General features: G+C 43.5%; 1 protein-coding gene across 1 annotated transcript in view; it reads right to left on the bottom strand.

Annotated features, from left to right (window-relative positions):
* The window catches only part of UST (uronyl-2-sulfotransferase), a 484,633-nt gene that overhangs the window by 301,003 nt on the left and 164,544 nt on the right, over window positions 1-19,086 (bottom strand). Inside the window, exon 2 of the mRNA XM_006891649.1 lies at window positions 1,822-1,865. Coding sequence (XP_006891711.1) covers window positions 1,822-1,865 — 44 coding nt within the window. The remainder of the gene's footprint in view (window positions 1-1,821; window positions 1,866-19,086) is intronic.

Genomic DNA, 19,086 nt, shown 5'->3' on the forward strand with positions numbered 1-19,086 from the left:
GCTGTGATCTGTGATCTGTGTTGTTACTGCTGTTATGTGCCATTGAGTCTGTGCTGTGATCTGTGATCTGTGCTGCTATTGCTGTTATGTGCCATTGAGTCTGTGTTGTGATCTGCGATCTATGATCTGTGTTGTTACTGCTGTTATGTGCCATCGAGCCTGTGCTGTGATCTATGATCTGTGTTGTTACTGCTGCTATGTGCCATTGAGTCTGTGCTGTGATCTGTGATCGATGTTGTTATTGCTGTTATGTGCCATCGAGCCTGTGCTGTGATCTATGATCTGTGTTGTTACTGCTGTTATGTGCCATTGAGTCTGTGCTGTGATCTGTGATCTGTGTTGTTACTGCTGTTATGTGCCATTGAGTCTGTGCTGTGATCTGTGATCTATGTTGTTATTGCTGTTATGTGCCATTGAGTCTGTGTTGGGATCTGTGATCTATGTTGTTATTGCTGTTATGTGCCATTGAGTCTGTGCTGTGATCTGTGATCTATGTTGTTATTGCTGTTATGTGCCATTGAGTCCAGCATAACACATAATGATCCTCTGAACAACACATCTGAACCCTGTCCTGCACATTCTCAACATCTCTGACATGCTCGAGCCCATTGCTGCCATTACCGTGTCAATCCATTTGGTTGAGAGTTGCTCTCTCTTGTTAACTCTCCATCTTTCCAAACATGGGGTCTCTCTACATGGAATAGCCTCTCCTAGCGTAATTCTCAAAGTGTATGGAGTGAAGCTTTGTTATCTTTGTCTCCAAGGAGCACTCTAACTGCACCCTCTCCAAGACATATCTATTTGTCCTTTTTTGTGTCAAGTACCAGAGTGATCTATAAGTTCCTTATAAATGAGATGCAAATCAAAACAACTATGGGATATCATCTCACCCCAGTAAGACTAGCAAAATTTAACAGAACAGCAAACACCAAATGCTGGTGAGACTGTGGAAAAAGTGGAACCCTTACTCACTGTTGGTGGGAGTGTAAAATGGTACAACCACTGTGGAAGGCGGTATGGCTCTTTCTCAAAAAGTTGCAAATAGAGATACCATTTTACCCAGCAATTCTAACTACTGGGAATATACACGAAAGAGACCATAACTGCCACCCAAACAGATATATGCACACCCATGTTTATTTTGGCTTTGATCACAATAGCTAAGAGTTGGAAACAACTCAAGTGTCCATCAGCAAACGAATGGATAGAGAAGCTCTCGTATATTCACACAAAGGAATACTATACGGCATTGAAAAACAAGGAACTCATGACATATTATACAAAATGGGTGACCATGGAGGACATTATTCTGAGTGAAATAGCTTGGTCACAAAAAGACAAATATGGCATAGTGCCACTGTTATAAAAGAGGACTGCCATCTGATTTGGGGGGAGACTGAGAAAGATGGGATAAATAATGTATACTGCATTAAAACAGATGAGGGAGAGAACTGTTTAAAAGGGATATATGATTGGATATTGTTGTTGTGATAGGAGTTCAGAACAAGGGTAGCATGGTGGAGTGTATTTGAGGAGAGGAATTGAATAACAATGAAAAAGATTATTCTTTTTTTTTTTTTACTTTTTTAAAAAAGCAAATTGTGAGGAGGGGTGGGCAGGGAGAAAAGTGCAACAATGAATGAATGGAAATCCAAAGTCTCTGTAAATGTTCATTAAAATAAAAATAAATTTTTTTTAAAAAAGATGTAAAAAAGAAAAAAAATGACACAGAACCAAGAAGGATCTTGGGTTTGTTGGTGGCCCAGAATAAAGAAGGCTACAGTTTCCGAACTAAGAAAAGGGGATTTAACAAAGACTTACCTTACTAGGCGGGGGTCCATGGTCATCCAGGTAAGTGGAATTTCCTAGAGGGGGAAAAAAAAAGAAGAGTTGATAAATCATTCTTTTAAACTCAAAATGAATTTGATGCAAAGTCATTGAAAATAGCATATCAGATATATTTCTAGTCAGGTAACAATGCCAAAGAAAAATAAATAATCAACAGTCAAACTGACCAGACTGTGTTCACAGTCCCATCCTTGGCTAACATTTTCACAGCTGCAAACATTCCACGTTCACAGTGTGTGTGTCTGACACATACACCCACTGAAACACACACCGCTATGTCTCACCACAGATCTGGTGTGTTTACCTCACACCAATATTTCTCAAACTGCACTGTGCACCAAATCACCTTCAAGGCTTGCTTAAAAAAAAAAAAAAAAAGGTTTCTTGACCTCACCGCCAGTTTCTGACTCATTATCGCTTTGAACGGGCATTTCTGCAAGTTCCCAGGTGAGGCTGAGGCTGTGAGTTTCTCAAGCAGCTGCACTTTGATGAGTGTAGCCCTCTTTCTCCGGCCTGTTTCTGAATATAAAATACCCTTCGTTTTCTTAGTCTGCTTTGGTTTGGAAATAGGTTTCTGTTTTTTTGTTTCTGGGGTGTTTTTTTTTTGCTGTTGTTTTTGTTTTGTTTTTTGTTTTTGTTTTTTTTTTTTTTTTTTCACAAATAGCCACTTCTACTGTGCTAAGATGATTCCAACTCACAGTGATCCTCCAATCGGTTTAGAAGATCATAAGTCTTTACAAGACCAAACTGCAGCTGGTAGATTCAAACCACCAACCTTTCCGTCAGCAGCCCCTACATGTTATGTACCATTCATCCATCACTTTGCCACACTGTGGTGGCTTACAGGTCTCTGTAATACTGGAAGTTCTACAGCTTGTATTGCAAACACCAGGGGAGTCATCTACAGTGGACAGGTTTTACTGGTGTTCCCAGACTAAGACAGACTAGGAAGCAGGCCCGGCCACCCACTTCTGAAATAATGAGTGGACCCTAGAAAATCCAATGAACAGTAGCATAACTATGTCTGGACTATGAGGTTGGAAAGAATTAAAGGTTGACACAGTGACAGCAATAATGGACTTAAGCACAAAAGCATCTGTGCAGATGACATATGACCATGTGGGGTTCCATTCGTTATAGTAGGGTTCCAGTCATTATACACAGGGCTGCTATGAGTTGGAATTAGCTTGATGACATCTAATAACGATAACCACTTAGAACTTCTGGATGGTGCAAAGAGTTAAATACTTGATTACGAGCTCAAAGATGGGCTGTTCAAACCCACCCACAAGTGTTCAGGGAACATTCGGCAACTGGCCCCTGACAAAGTCTTAACCTTGCAAGCCCCATGGAGCCGTTCTCCTCAATACATGTGGGTTCCACCTCAGTCAGAATCAACTCAACCTTAGCAAAAACAAGCATCCAGTTACAGGTGGTTGTGTTAAAAGAGCGCATAACTACTGTTTCTAACACAGAGGGGTTAGAAAAGGAGCTGAAGTTTATTAAGTTCCTCTCAGATACCAGCTATCCTGCCAAGTACTTGACAGGAGTCATTGATCTAATTCAAGCCTCAGAGAGGGCGAAGATTACTTCTGTATTACAGACTAGATGGAGGAGAGGCTGAGAGAAATTCAGTAACTCACTCACTGTCACACAGCTGTTAATACTGCAGAAAGCGTGGGCACAGTTTCTGGCCAACTGTTCATCTGACCAGTGCACCACAGTCCCACCACCGTGGCCTCTTCCAGCCCAGAGAACAGGGCATAATCATCTGCTCCCTTGTTTGACCATAAGGAAGGAGTCATCTTCTGAGAGTTCCTTCTTGGAAGTCTCGAGGAAATCCTCTTCCTCCCCCCATATTAAATATGACTAGGCTTGCTAGCAGCTCAAAATGGGCAGAATATTGGGAACACCAGGTATGTACAGAGAACAACAGTTTAGGGAATAAAGTGAATTTATAGTCTTGCTGGCTGGAGGGTGCTTTGCATAGTCGAGAGCAAAAGGGACTTGGAAAATTGGGATGAGAAGAAAGTTAAAGCCAGAGACAATTCAGTCTGGGGAACTCATCCAAATGTAATAAATATAAGTGAGTTTTGGCTTAGACATCTTTCCATACTGAGTCATCATCCATCCCTAATTATCTTCTTTTTTCCCTTTGTAGTCTTCTGATTTATAAGCCCCTGTATTTACAATGGCTATAATCTAGCTGGCTATCTGTATATGGCAAAAGAACACCAGCTTCATGTTTCATGTGTAAGACACTCTCAGAAACATTGAGTAGGTGAACATTATGAATGATGAGTTAGATCTTAATTGTTGTTGTTGTTATGTGCCGTCGAGTCACTTGCGACTCATAGCGACCCTATGTACAACAGCCCTAAACTCCGCTCTGTCCTGTGCCAATTGCACTGTCTCTGACACTCCCATCCCAATTATCCCAGTCACTGAATCAATCCACCTCATAGAGGGGAGGAAAAAAATCTAATAAAGACTTTATATATCTAGTCTGTAAAGCTTAATAGAACAAGTCTTAAGCTATCAGACTAATGAGAATGCGCATAAAGAAATTTTAAAAATGACTTTGTACATCTAGAGAAGTATTTCACCAGAACACAATGGGTTCCCACCAGCCCGATTGTGACTGGGTCCTCTGGGTTAAGATGAAGCCATTTCGACTCATTCCAGCACATTCTCCAGGTAGTTACCTCAGGGACCAAAGAGCACAGATAACAAAATGTCTCTAAAATACCAAATGTTTCCATTGGATTCAAAGCTCCCAAAGACTTCGCAAACTGAACACTTGTTTATGGGTCTGATTGTCGTTTTGAACAGTAGAGTCGTGGGCCCACTGATTCCTCCGCTTGGAGAGCTGAGGGCATCTCACACTTAGCCTGGCCAAAAAGGGAACTCTTCCTTCCCACTCACTTCATCCCCAGAATTCTGTCTTTCACTGTCTTCCTGATGGGGTTACACAACATATCCCTCCCAACGACTCTGACCAAAGTCAAGGGGTCATACTAGAGCTGTGGCTTCTCCGTACCCCACACATGCCAACACACCACACGTCTTGTCAAGTCAGCCTTCAAGATCCATCCAGACCCAATCATGTCTCACTACCCCTTGCAGGCCACCCAAAGAGCCCCTTTGGCTCTTAACTTATTACTAATTTTCTCTACAATCAGTAACCAGATGGGTCTTTCCATTTGATCAATTGGATTATCCCTGTTCTCTGCTAAAAATAATGTATCCCTAAGAACAAAAACAGTCAATTCCTTACCATCGTCTCGAAGGTTCTATGTAACACAGACCCTACCTCATATCACAAGGACCTCTCCAAATTACTGAGGAACAATAATGTCAGGTTGAAGACTAAGTTGTGCTGGATTCAGGCCATAGTCTTCTCAGTCACTTCCTATAAACTTACAACAATCCAGGCGCCACAGTATAGACCTGGGCGTCACAGGGTTTTCTTGTCTGTAAACTATATGGAAGCCGATTGCCAGGCCTTTCTTCTGTGGCATTAAAAGATAGTAGCCAACCTTTAAACTCTTATAAGAAGCAAGCAAACCCAATGCTGTTGAGCTGAATCCACCTCGTGGCGATCCACCTTGGAGGTTCTAAAACACTGTATCTTTGTAGGCAGATGTTGTCCATCTAGAGGATTTGAATTGTGTCTTTCAGCTAGCAATCCAAGTCGAAATTAACTTGATGTCATGGGTGAACAAAAGTTGCCTGCATCATCCAGAGACCTGCTTATTCACAGATTTCACAATTTCTTTAAAAATGAATGAGTATATGTGTCACACATTTTTACAGAAAGAACTCCTCTGGGGGAGACAAAATTATGCAGAAGTATGACTCATAGTTTCTCTCCATAAATCAATCTTGTGACTTCACTCTCTGTGATAGTGGGACATTTTCTTAACACCTCAATGCCTATGAGGGGGCTCTTGTGACCTAGTGGGTCAGGTGATGCATTGCCAGCCCAAAGGAAGGTGTCTGAATCCACCAGCTGTTCTACGGGAGAAGGATGGACACTCTCCTTCTCTGATTTACTGGCTCTAATAACCCATTGGAGGGTCAGCTATGGGTCAGTTCTGAACAGCAACTGCACTGATGTCTTCTTTTTCTACAGAAGTAGCATGGTATGGCCTCAGGATTACACAGAAATGGTGTAAGGAGTAAAAGCACTTACATGTGTAACACACTTATCTAAATCAGCCCTTTGTATAAGTTAGCTTTTGTGATTAAAGGAGCTCTGGTAGCCTAGTGGCAAGAAGCTGCACTGCAACCCTGAAGGTAGGCAATTTGAGGCCTCCAGCTGCTTCATGGGAGAAGAAGGGGCAGTTGACTTCCATGCAATTAACTGCTTCTCAAAACCCATGAGGGGGTCAGCTATGGGTCAGTTCTGACTGTATGGTACACAATGGTACACAACAATTGTAATTGAAGGCTGTTCACATGGTTAAGTGCTAGCCTGTGAACTGTAAGTTTAGTGGTTCAAATCCACTCACAGGCACCTTGGAAGAAAGGTCTGGTAATCTATTTTCAGAAGGCCACAGCCATAGGGAAATCCTATATGCACTTCTTCTCTGAAAATGCATGAGTCATCATGAGTCAAAATTAACTTGACATCAATGGGTTTGGGGTTTTGGGTCATGATTATTGTTATTATTTCACTCAACCTAAGTGGATACAAAACATTCAGCTTGTCAAGCTTCTTTAGATAGGAACATGGAACCCTCACCTTCCTGGTTTCATTAATAAGCAAAACTGACCCTCATGGGACACGGCTGAGTCTTAGGACATATTGTTGACTCAGCATACGGCTAAGTCCTGTTAGTTTTGAATGCAGGAAATACTGAAACCGAGAAAAATGAACAGTGTAACACAGCAAAATGGTCAATTCCATTCTTTTTTTTTAACTCAGGAGGGGTTTTTAAAGACACTGAAATAAGGTTATCCTGATGGTCTTACATATTAAATGACTTCCTTTGTTTAGTGAACAAACTCACAATTGGTATTTTACTGGATAGACATAACCAAATCTAGAAGGACTGAAGACCACAGTGACAAATGTTTCCAAGCCATGGTAATAAGTGATCGAGGTGACATGCAGGTGCTGCTTTGCCCGGTTTTTCTAACCTCTTGACCAGGTAGTCTCTGACTCACTGTTTCTGTCATCAATTACTGAATATTTACTATTCCACAGAAGGACATAGAACCCAATAAAAGACACACCTCCTATTTCTGCCACTGGACTGTAGAAAGATTTTTAATGAGTGCTTACTACAAGCCAGGTGCTTTAGAAGGACCAGGCTAGCTGATCCTCACCTCCACCCAGGAGGTGCTGTGACTTACAGATGTCACATCACCCACACAGCTGAGACAGAATTTGAGCCAGACTACCTGACTACTTGTTTGAGATAGAGGCGAGCATGTCTAACAGGCTTCACAATTTCCCCGTCTTCCTTCTTTTTCTCCCCCTTCCTCCCTCCTTCCTATCTCCTCCATCCTTTTTATTTTTCTTGTAGGGCTTTCATCACCAAATGCCAGGACAGAACTTCACTGTCAGTCCTGAGCAGGTATTTCTGGAAGAACAAAGGAACACAACTGCCAGGACTCTGTTGGCCCAGCGGCAGCTCACCCCACTCCCCTCTGCCCAGCAGGTGGGGGATGTCACCACTGACAGCTCTGTTCCTGTAGTTTATTAGAACAGAGGCCGAGAAACAGAGAAGAAAAGCTATGTAGCATGAAAGGTGTTTCTTTGGTGGAGAAGGGCCCTTTTCCTTCTCTGGGGGCATTTGGTCGATGTAGGCAGTTTTTCTTCATCCTAGGATCTTAACGCTTTCATAGCACAAAGTAAACAAAACTGTTAGAACTTTTTAAAACTGAAGCTGGCAACTTGTTAGCTGCGGAGATCAAAGGACAAACACTGTGATCAAGACTCCTCTGAAGAGGCTCCCAGGCATCAAAGAAGCCTCTTTCCTCTCTGTCTTCGGGGAAGGTACAGCAGAGGGTGTCAAATTGTGGGGAGGGGAGATCAGACCCCAGCTCTCCAGCCTTTGGGTCCACCCTTCAAGCACAGATTCAAGGGAGGAAAGAGAAGGAGGCAGGCGGGGGGCGGAGGAAGGGCCAAGAGCTGGGACCTATGCCAATGGCCATCAGACCCCACCTGCACTCGGTGAACACCTGTGTGTACATGTCAGTCTCAATCCGCAGCATTGCTTGGAGACCTTCCAGAAAGGAGCCACATTAGGCCTCTAATTCCAGCTTCCTTTTCACATGGGGAGTCCTTCCTTTGGGGTTTACAGTATTTTGTCAGGCCCGAGGGGGGGAGGAGGAAAGCCACGCCTCTATCTCTCCAACCACGGATCAGAATTGAAGCACTGTCTCCTAATCGCCAATAAATCACCAGCTGGGAGTAGCAAAGAGCCAGATCTCTCACTGACTTAAGTGGGTCCAGACTGCTCAGGTGGGAAGGGGGGCCAGGGGCCTGTGACCCGGATGAAAATCGCCTCCAGCATCCAGTTCTGTATGGCTCTTCTGTACGATATTCCTTCCTCCTTGAATATGCACTTAATCAAAGGCTTACATTAGTATGTTACTGTTCTGTTTCACTGAGTTGGAACCGACACATAGCTGACTCTCCAGTGGGTTTTCAGAGGCTGTTAACTGCATGGGAGGAGATTGCCCATCCTTGTCCTGTGAGCAGCTGGTGGATTCGAATCACATGCCTTTGGGGTTGCAACGCAGGTTCTTACCACTAAGCCACCAGAACTCCATTAAAAGGCTTTTGGTAATCAAAAGAGAATCCAAAGAGGATTTTTGTTTTTATGAAAAAGTAAAAAAGCAAACTTGTATTCAGCAATTCTTTTGCAGCAAGCTCTTAAAGAGGCAGCAAATGCATCCCAGTAGCAAGACTACTCCTTCCCTGGAATCTACACTCAGCATCCCAGCATCTCACAGCCACTGCTTCGACAGGTGTCTGCGAACGCTGCCTGTGAGTGTTATCTTAGGTCTAGCTTGTTATTTGGTATGATTTGGCTTGTTACCTTTTGAATTTAGAAACACTCAAACATTTTTAAAGTTACTGTTCATTGCTCCTTTGCTTTTGAGCTATTTCCGCTTATAAAACAAGGCCACTCTACTTTCAGGTAATGGGGGAGACGTGTATCATTACGGTGGCGGCACGTTACTACATTTGTTGGTTAAGACTTACCCGAAGTACACACTAACCACCACCAGCAAAACACTAGCGGGCCGGCATGTTTTCCAAATGCCCTGTGCTAAACAGTGAGTGTTCTTAGGCTCTGCAAACAGCCAAGCTGCAATCCAATCTGAAGTTCACCCTCTTTATCCAGCTCTTCAGGGAGCTCTGGTGACCAAGTGGTAAGGAATTCTGTTGCCAACTTGAGAGTAAGTGGTTCGGATCCATCAGCTGCTTTGCAAGAGAAAGACGGGCATCCGGTCCTTTCAATTTACTGCCCTATAAACCTTCTGGAGGGTCAGCTACAGGTCTGTTTGGACTTGATGGTACACAGCAACAATAATGTCCAGCTTCAGGGATCGCTATGTCTACAAATGAGAGGCAGCACAGTGGTGTGCGAAGTGTTTAACACATAGTGTAGAAAAGTTATGATTTCTGCGCACTGTCTGGAGTGGACGTGTGCCACAGACCTTTGGCACAGCAGTATGTCACCAACGGCTCCCCATTCTAGCTAGTTTTACAAACTTCCTTCCACAAAGACACATCAAAGAAACTCACTTGAAATCTAAAATGAGGAATTAGCAGCCAGGATGTGGGAAACGGAGCCTGAAGAGGCCTCCTCCCTGCTTCGTCTACTTCGCCCACATCTCCTTTGATAGAACCATGGTGGGCCAACCATCCAGGAGCCACCAAAGTCTCTTCTGACAAGAGTAATGAGTCCTGTGCCATTAGACAGAGGGGTTCGGTTTTACTCTCACAGTACAGAACATCTCTAGAAGCGTCATTCTCCTCCGAATAAATGGCTCTACCTTCTCACCTACATACACACTGTACAACTCAACAAACCTCCTTAGCTCCCTACAGCCGGCGGTGGACAACCATAAGGTTCTGTGTGAAAATGAAATAAGCCCACAGCACTTGTAAAGAGTTATTGTTGTTGTTGTTGATTGCCTTCTAGTCGAGCACGACTCTTAGCGACCCTATGAACAAAAGGCCTCAAGCCTTTCTACCTACACATGGATAGTGTCATTGTATTAAGAATTCTTGGAATAATACAAGCACACAGTAAGTACTTTGGGAGCATGCGTAGCAGTACATCCTGGCTGCTAATGCCTCAGTTCAGATCTCACACAAGTTTCTTTGAAATCTGTCTCTGCTGAAAGAAGTCTGTAAAATCAGCTAGAATGGAGAACCATTGATGACACATGGAAAAGGACGAAACAGGTTAAGTCCTGAAGAAGGTACAGCCAAGGTGCTCCTTAGAGGCAAAGAGTATACAACTTGGCCTCACATACTTTGGGCATGCTGCTGGGAGAGACTATTGCTTGGAGAGGGACATTAAGCTTGGGAAGGTGGAGGGCCCGTGAAAGAGAGGAAGATCTTCAACCAGATGGATAAGCATAGTGACTGCAGCAACCAGCTCCTGTGTATCAGATTGTAGGGTTGACACAGGAGAGGACAGGGTTCAGAGCTGTTGTTCATAGGGTTGCTATGAGTCAGATTCAACTTGACGGCACTTAACAACAACAGTAGCAGTTCTAGCTGGGCCATTGACCCTCCTTCACTGACTCGTCGTTAGCTAACTCATCAGTTTCCTGCTCTTTCTGTGGATCCCAGGATCCAGCCTTAGATGCTCTGATTTAATAATTCTGCGATGTGTCCTGCCTCTTGAGCTCTGTAAAGTTCCTCAGCTAGTGGTCATGTTTAGCCAAGGTTCACTGAGCAGAAAACCACAAGTTAACATTGTAATTTGCAAATCAAAATCTCCTTTACCAGAACTTAAAACAAAACAACAAAATCCAGTCATAACTTGTTTTTGTTAGGTGCCATCGAGTCGAGTGCGACTCATAGCGACTCAATGAATAGCAGATCTGACCCTTGTCTTATCCTGTGCCATCCTCACAATCCCTAAGACTTTCAAGCCCCTTGCTGAAGTCACCGTGTCAATCAACCTAGTTGAGGGTCTTCTCCTTCGTCAACCTTTCACCTTCCCAAGGATAATGTCCCTCTTCAAGATCTTAACTAAGCTCATCTTAATGGTATGTCACCTCTATTCATTCCATTTGTTGTTGTTGTTATGTGTTATCAAGTTGTCTGTGTGACTCATAACAATCCTAATATACAACAGCTCTGAAGCCTGCCCTGTCCTGAGCCAATCTCACGGACTCTGACAAACTTATCCCATTACCCCAGTCACTGTGTCAATCCATCTCATGCAGGGTCTACCTCCCCTTCACTGTCCCTTTCATCCTTCCAAGCATGATGTCCTTCTCCACAGCCCAGTCCTTCCTAACTACATGACCAAAGTATGTGAGACAGAGCTTCAAACTCCTCACTTCTAAGGAAAAATTTGGCTTCACCCTCTCCAAGATAAACTTAAATGTTTTCTTAGCAGTCCATGTATGTTCAAGACCCTTCTCCAGCATCACAACACAAAGGCATCGATTTTTCTTCTGTCATCCTTAGTCATTGTCCAGCTCGATGAAACATAGCAAGTAACTACAAAGACCATGGCCTCGATCAGGAGCACGTTAGTCCTTAGCCAGATATCATTGCTCTTTAGCATTTTGGCGAGGTCTCTCACAGCAGACTTCCCCCATCTAATTCATCTTTTGATATTCTGGCCGCTGGTGCCAAGAGTGTTGATTGTGGAGCAAGCTGTAATTGTTAACAACCCCAATCTCTTCTCCATCTATCACGGTGCTGCCAATTGGCCCAGTGGTGAGAATATCTGTCTTCTTCATGTTGAGCTTTAATCCATATTGAAGACTACAGTCCTTGACTTTCTGCAGTGAGCGCTTCAGGTCCTCCTCAGTTTCAGCAAGAAAGATTGTATCATATACATAGGGCAGGTTGTTGATGAGTCTTCCTCCAATCCTGGTGCCACATTCCTCCTCACAAAGCCCAGCCTGTTGAATGATCTGTTTCACATACAGATTGAAATGGTATGGAGACAGGACACATCCTTGACACATTCCTTTCCTGATTTTGAACCATGCATTGTTTCCTTGCTCTGTTCTAAGGACTGCTTCCTGGTCCAAGTATAGGCTTCACATGAGCACCATCAAGTGTTCTGGGATTCCCATTCTCCTCAAGGATAGACACAATTTGTTATGATCCACACAGTCAGATGCCTTTGCATCGTTAATGAAACACAGATAGACATTCTTCTTGTAGCTTTGCTTCTGGCCAAGATCCATCTGACATTGGCGATAATGTCTCTAGGACCACGGCCTCTTCTAAATCCAGCCTGTATTTCTGGTAGTTCTCTGTGGATGTACTGTCCCAGACATTTTTTTAGATAATCTTCTGCAAGATTTTGCTTTAATTTGATATTAATGATATTCTCTGATAATTTTCACACTCTGTCAGATCACTTTTTTTGGAATGGCGATAAATATGGATCTCTTCCAGTCAACTGGCCATGTAGTTGTCCTGTAGATTTCTTGCACAACCTGTTGAGCATGTCCAGGGCAGCATTTGTGGCTCCTATATCCAGTTGGAGAAGCCATGCCATTTATTTAACATTAGAAGAGAATGCTGATGAGGCACAGAGAATACCAATGACAGGAATGGTTGAACCAGCAGCTCTGGGCTGGGCTGTCCCTGTGTTCAGAGCTGTGAAGAAATGGAGAAGAGGGGGCTAGTTCACAGGCTGCTGACAGGGGGCTGGCACGGGGAACCTTTGTCCAGGGTGGAAAGTGAACTTCTTAGATCATGTGGTCACCTAAACTCATCTAGGATTCCAAACAGCAAGGGTAGATTTCAGACCTTATTATTTCTGAGAACACACAGCTCCTGCAAATAATACTTAACATGCATTCTTCTGTTGAGTTTGCTTTGTGGGTGAAAACAAAAGTCAATGCACAGTTCTGTGTCTACCGAAATTTCCCCACAATCACTCCACTAAGCCAACCAGAGACTATTCCAGTAATTTCCTGGAGGCACATGCATTCCAGCACACATTATATAGATATGAAAAGGAGCCACTTGAAAATCTGAAGCAGTAATGTGGACCCAGCTCAAAGGAGCCCTCACCCTCGGTGAGAGCTGGTTAACACAGGAGATCTCCACGCACGTCCATCTGAATCCAGTGCACATCAACATGTTCGATACAGAAGAAACTGCTAGAAGCACTAACATCAATCAATAAGGGCTACTGAATAGAATTACCAAAGTGCCACGTATTCCAGACCGCATCAGTTACTCTAAGACTGAAGAAGAAAAGCTTCTCAGGAGAGCCATTTACAGATTCAGGAGAGCCATTCACAGATTCAGGAGGAAACCGTCAATAGCAGTGTCCCTGGTGACAAAGACTGGTCAGCAGTTTCACAGAGGTAATATTGAGGTTCCAGAGTCAAACAATCACATTTTGGCCCTGCCACTGAGCTGAGTGCCTATGGCAATATCACTTAACCACACGAAGCCTCAATATCCCCATTTGCCCCATGAAGATATTTGTCATAACGCCAAAGTCACAGAGTTGCAATGACCATTAAATAAGGAGACATGTGTGGGCACTCGCAGGGCCTTGCCTGGCACACACGAAGAGCTCTGGAAATAGTAGACACTCCTCATTTTATATACTGTCCAATTTCATCACTGATACTTTATGAGTTTATTTCTTATGTAGGGACTTCTGAGAGCAAGGGAGTAGATTATCTTATGGAAGATGAATGATAATATAAAATAACTACTTGATATTGTCTACTGTTTTCAGATACTGTCTTGGTAAGTTCTTGAAAATAGACAAAATTTTTCCCAAGTGTCTCAACAATCTTCGTTGTTATTATTGTTGGGTATCTTTGAATGGATCCCAACTCATGCTGTTGACTCTGTTCTAACTCACAGCGACCCTGTGAACAACAGAACAAAACACTGCCTGGTCCCGCACAGTCCTCATAACCTTACAGCTATGTCTGAGCCCTCTGTGGTAGCCACTGTGCCAATCAATCCATCTACCTAGGCTCTTCAGCTCCTGGGCTGCTCCTCTGTCAAATATTCCATCTACAGGCGCTGGTACCTCCTGATAATAATACTATATGCAAAGTCTGTGAGGCAGTCTGGCCATCCCTCCTCCTACAGAACAGTCTTCCTAAGAATATAGACGTCTTCCTCAGCGACCCTATGTGACAGAAAAGAAGTGGGCATAGGGCTTCCCAGAGAGAAAATCGCCAAGTCATTTCTTCCCAATGATCAGCTGGTGTGGTTTCTAATCACCCACTTTTGGTTTAGAAGCCCAGGGCTTAATCATTACACCACCAGAGCTCCCTCAAACCGCTCTCAGCAATGCACTAATGAATGTCCAGACCCTCCGGGAATGTATCTTATCCTTGATTCAAAAGTCTTGCATTAGCAGATCTATTTTCATCTGAATTGGTCCCCAGAGAATAAAAGCGCTTTCATCCTACTTGCCCTTATAACAACCATATTGTGTATTAGTATCAGTGGGTCAAAAAGCCACCGCTATACTGCGTCTGTTTCCATCAAGCTCTTGCCATTCTCAATTTTTGCCAACAGGCCCTTTTGAAGTCATCATCAGAAGCAATTGGGATCCTTTCTTTTTTTAACTGAAAGAAGTCAGCCTAGGATTCTATTACCAGCAGTGCGATCTGATGGCTGAGTCTCTCTCTTCTTCCAGACCCTGGGCCTCCATCCAGTAAGATATGGTCCACGAAAGAGTCCCTGCTGAAGGCAACATTGCAAACCCTGCTTTATCCTTGCCAAAATATTATGCTAATGCCACACTTTCCACCGTGCACCGCGGGTTACATTTCTCCAAGAGGCAGCTGTCAGCACACCCCAGCCTTCGTCAACAATAAGGAGCTTGATGCTGAGTAAATAAATGGCTCCCTGAGCTCCACTCCTTACGATTAATGCAGCCCCCCGAACACTGTGATGGAAGAAAATTGCGTGCATGTCTTTATTTCATCCTTGATGTCATGATAGTCCACGGAATTAAAACAAATGGCTCTATTAATTACCTATACGTCAATATTTTTCAGCAAAGTGCCTTCTGAAAAATCTTGAATGCTCATCCAATCAGTTAACGGCACAAGGACATGGATGTCCTCCGACTCCTGTCTTGCTCCTACGTGGCAGGAATGCACAGTCTGGGCACTCCAAAGAACAGCCAAGTCAAACCTTTATCAGCCACAATTGCAGAAAGAGCAGACTAATGTTCTTCTGTTTTCATTTCAGACTCAACAGCATTGCCTGGTTTTCCATACCACAACGTCTTTTTCCATCAAAACAAACTTGAGTATACATTTTGTTGTTGTTGTTAATGTGCCATTGAGTTGCCTGTGACTCATAATGACTCTATGTACAACAGCTCTAAAACCCTGCTCTGTCCTGTGCCAACCTGACTGTCTCTGACACATCCACCTTCATGACCCCAGTGACTGAATCAACCCAGCTCATCGAGAGTCTTCCTCTCCTGCACTGACCCTCTACCCTCCCAAGCATGACATCCCTCTCCAAAGACTGTTCCCTCCCTGCAACATGTCCAAAGTATGTCAGACGAAGCTTCAGAATCCTTGCCTCCAAGGAGCAGCTTGACTTCACCCTCTCCCAGGATGAACTTGTTTGTTCTCCTAGCAGTCCATGGTATATTTAAGCATGTCAAATATGAATCTATAGCAGGGAAATTACTTTGGGGAGCAAATATCAATGGACCACTGACACATTAATATCAATATAAAAAAATAATAACATACAAACCCCAAACCCATCGCTGTGGGATCAAATTCCAACTCAAAGCAATTCTGCAAGACAGAATAGGGTTGTCAACTAATAACTGTCATTAAGGCCTAACGTTCATCCACTCAGTGTCTTTATTAACACAGACTATCTCATTTTTCTCCTTCAGAGAGGGTGATGTGTTCAAACTATTGCCCTTTCAGCTAGCAGTGAAGCCTTCTAAGAACTGCATCATCAGGACTCCTCAACATCACTGTAACACTCAAACTCACTGCTGGCGAGTTGGAACCAGCTTATCGCTGACCCTTCACTGAGTTTTCAAGGCTGTAATTCATCCCCAAGAGATGGTTCACCAGTCTCCTGAGGAACTGCTGATGGATCCAAACTGCCGGAAAGGGTGCAGCCTTTGCCCACATCCTGTTACTACTGTTGTTGTGTACCGTCAAGCTGGAACCAATCCATAGGTGACCCACCAGTGGATTTGCAGAGGCAGTAAATCACACTCTCTCCCCTGGAGCAGCGGGTGGATTCAAACCACATGCCTTTGGATTGGCAAGGCAATTCCTTACCTCTGGCCACCAGAGCTTCCTCCCTACAGACAGACTGTTGTTGTGTGCCATCAAGTCTGAAACAGCCTATAAATGACCCCCTGGTGGGTTTTCAGAGACAGTTAACCACACTGGAGGAGAGTGCCTCCCTTTCTCCCACAGAGCAGGTGGGTTTGAACTGAGTGCCTTTGGGATTGCAGCACAGCTTCTTATCATGAGGCCACCAGAGCTGCGTATTATTCCAAATTACTTCCAGAATTTATCATTCTTTTATTAAATGATTGTATACAGATAGGAATGGAATAGGAATGGAGCATCAGAAACAGATGGAAACCACTACATTTTCTGTTTCATTCGATTGGATGTTTTTAGTAAAGAAATTACCATAGTCGACTGATCCCACCTGTGTAACTCTCATATACCTGCAGCCACAGCTTCCCCAAAGACCACATGCCTCCAAGCAGCAGTCAACAGAGTCTTGGTCTACCAGAACCCGCACAATGTAACTACCATGTGAATGGACACTTTCTATCATGCCTCACATGCATGCCAGAGCTGAGGAAGAACGAGCACAGCAATGACACATTTGGATTACAGTGCTAGCAAGAATATTGAATATGCCTGGGACAGCCAGAAAAATGAGCCACCCATGCTACGGACTGCCACAAGAAAGGCAGCCAGAATGCAAATGGAGAGACTTCATCTCGTATACTTTGGTTGTGTCATCAGAGGAGACCAAGCCCTGGAGAGGAACACCATGACGGAAAAAGTGGAAGGTCAGTGAAGGAGGAAGATACACAATGGGAGAGACTCACAGAGTGACCGCAGCAACAGACTCCAACACGGCAATGGCTGTGAAGGTGGCACAGAAACAGGCACCACTTTGTTCTGTGACATGTAATGGGCCGCATGATCTGGAATTAACTCGATAGCACCTAACTCCAGTCATACACCTCTGTGTTAGTGGGAAGCAGAAGAAGAAGTAAAGATTCAAAATCTATGCTGGAGAAGTCAAACAAGAGAATGTCAATTCATCACTGTCACCGTCACTCTTGTCGCTGTGTTTGTCATCAGCCTTGATGCCATTCTAAGCTGTGCTGAGCCCTTTACAGAGCTCATCCTGTTTAGTGCCCATCGTGTGAAGAAGGCTGTTCCAAAGACCCAGGTGCAAGAGCCAAGAGAATGATCAGGAAATCTTCAGAACTCTAAGACTAGCTGAGCCATGGGTCACAGTGTCCTGGAAAGGCTAGTGTCAAGACATACATATTTCTTTTTAATCAGTTCAAAACATTTTCTTTCTTTCCTCAGACCTAGCTTGGTGGGGTCTGTGGCCATGGTAGGAGGCCATTGCTAACGAGTGACACTCAAGTAACTGTGCTGTCTGTACTGTGAACAAAATGGCCATGTGTTAGAGACAGCACTGTCACTTGCCAATTCTTCTCATGCTCTAGAGAAATGAATATGAAGGAAGATTCTACTGGGTGTTTCAAATAAGCTAAAGTGATATGCATGTGAATAAGAGGTTTGGAGAGGTGCTTGTAAACAGTGGTGCTGAATTAGAAAATGTGTTGATGAAACGCACATGACGACAGCCAGTCTTTCCCAGATGGGGTGGTGTGAATAAAACTGCTCCATCTGGAATTATACTTTCGTATAAACTTTCAAGAGGCACAAGGAAGAAATCATAGCCTCTTCTTTATTAAGTTCTCCTTTATTAGGTAGAAGAGGATTTTTAATAGTGCGCCAGATATTACCAAAGTCATTCAGAACAGTAATCCTCACAAAATTAACCAGCCGTCTAGCATCTAAGGCTCACTGAGTATATTTTTTTTTAAAAGGAGCATGTTTCAATAAATTCATCATCTCTACATTTTCTATCACTTCTCTTAGTCCTATTTTGTGTCAGATTTAATAGGCTTTAGGCCAGATTTTGTGGTTCAAAGAACTAGAATATTAGAAGATAAAATGGAAAGATGTCTTACAGCTCCACATCCTACTCAGTATGCATCAGGCAGACACACCGCCAGGAAAGAGAAAATAGGAGAAGCAGGGGAGCAGGTGCCTAAAAAATCAGAAATGTCTTATTAAAGATGAGCCTTTTGAAGGTGCAAGGGAAAGATTTAAGCAAAAGACTCGTGTCTTCACGTCAGAGCTAATGACGTAAGCTAGCGTTGCTCTTGAAGGATCTGTGACCTTGACCAAAGTCTTCAAGTTTCTGGATTTTAATTTTCCCATGAGTAAAGCTCCAAACAACAACCTCCTGGACTTGAGTCAGAACTGATTCATAGCTGACCCTCCAGTGTGTTTTTCAGAGGCTGTAAATCTCATGAAGGAAGACTACCTGTCTTTCTCACTCAGGGCAGCTTGTGGATTCAAACCATCTGCCTTTGATTGGCAGGACAACTGCTTACCCATGAGGACATTAGAGCTCCCCTCATCAGTAAAGCGAGACAAAGAAAACTTACCTCAGTGGCCTGGAGATTTAGAACCGCCATTTATAAACTGCTTGGCACACATATAATAGATTACAGCTTTTACTAAGACAGGCCAATTTAAAAATACAGTTTTACAATTTTAAAATGATTTAAAAATCATTTCCAAGTAATCATCAGCATAAATATCCAACGAGGGACTGAAATATGTGTTCCTTATTATTTACCAGAAGGGCCCGTCCCAGTTTTTCTCCACTTTGCTCAGGATTACTCATAAGGGGGTTATACCTGGCATCCACTTCCTGAACAATATACCTCTGGAAACTCTATGAACTTTGAGAAATGA

Source organism: Elephantulus edwardii, unplaced genomic scaffold (assembly GCF_000299155.1).
Source record: "Elephantulus edwardii isolate Elephantulus edwardi_28Jun2011 unplaced genomic scaffold, EleEdw1.0 scaffold00102, whole genome shotgun sequence".
Lineage (NCBI taxonomy): Eukaryota > Metazoa > Chordata > Mammalia > Macroscelidea > Macroscelididae > Elephantulus > Elephantulus edwardii.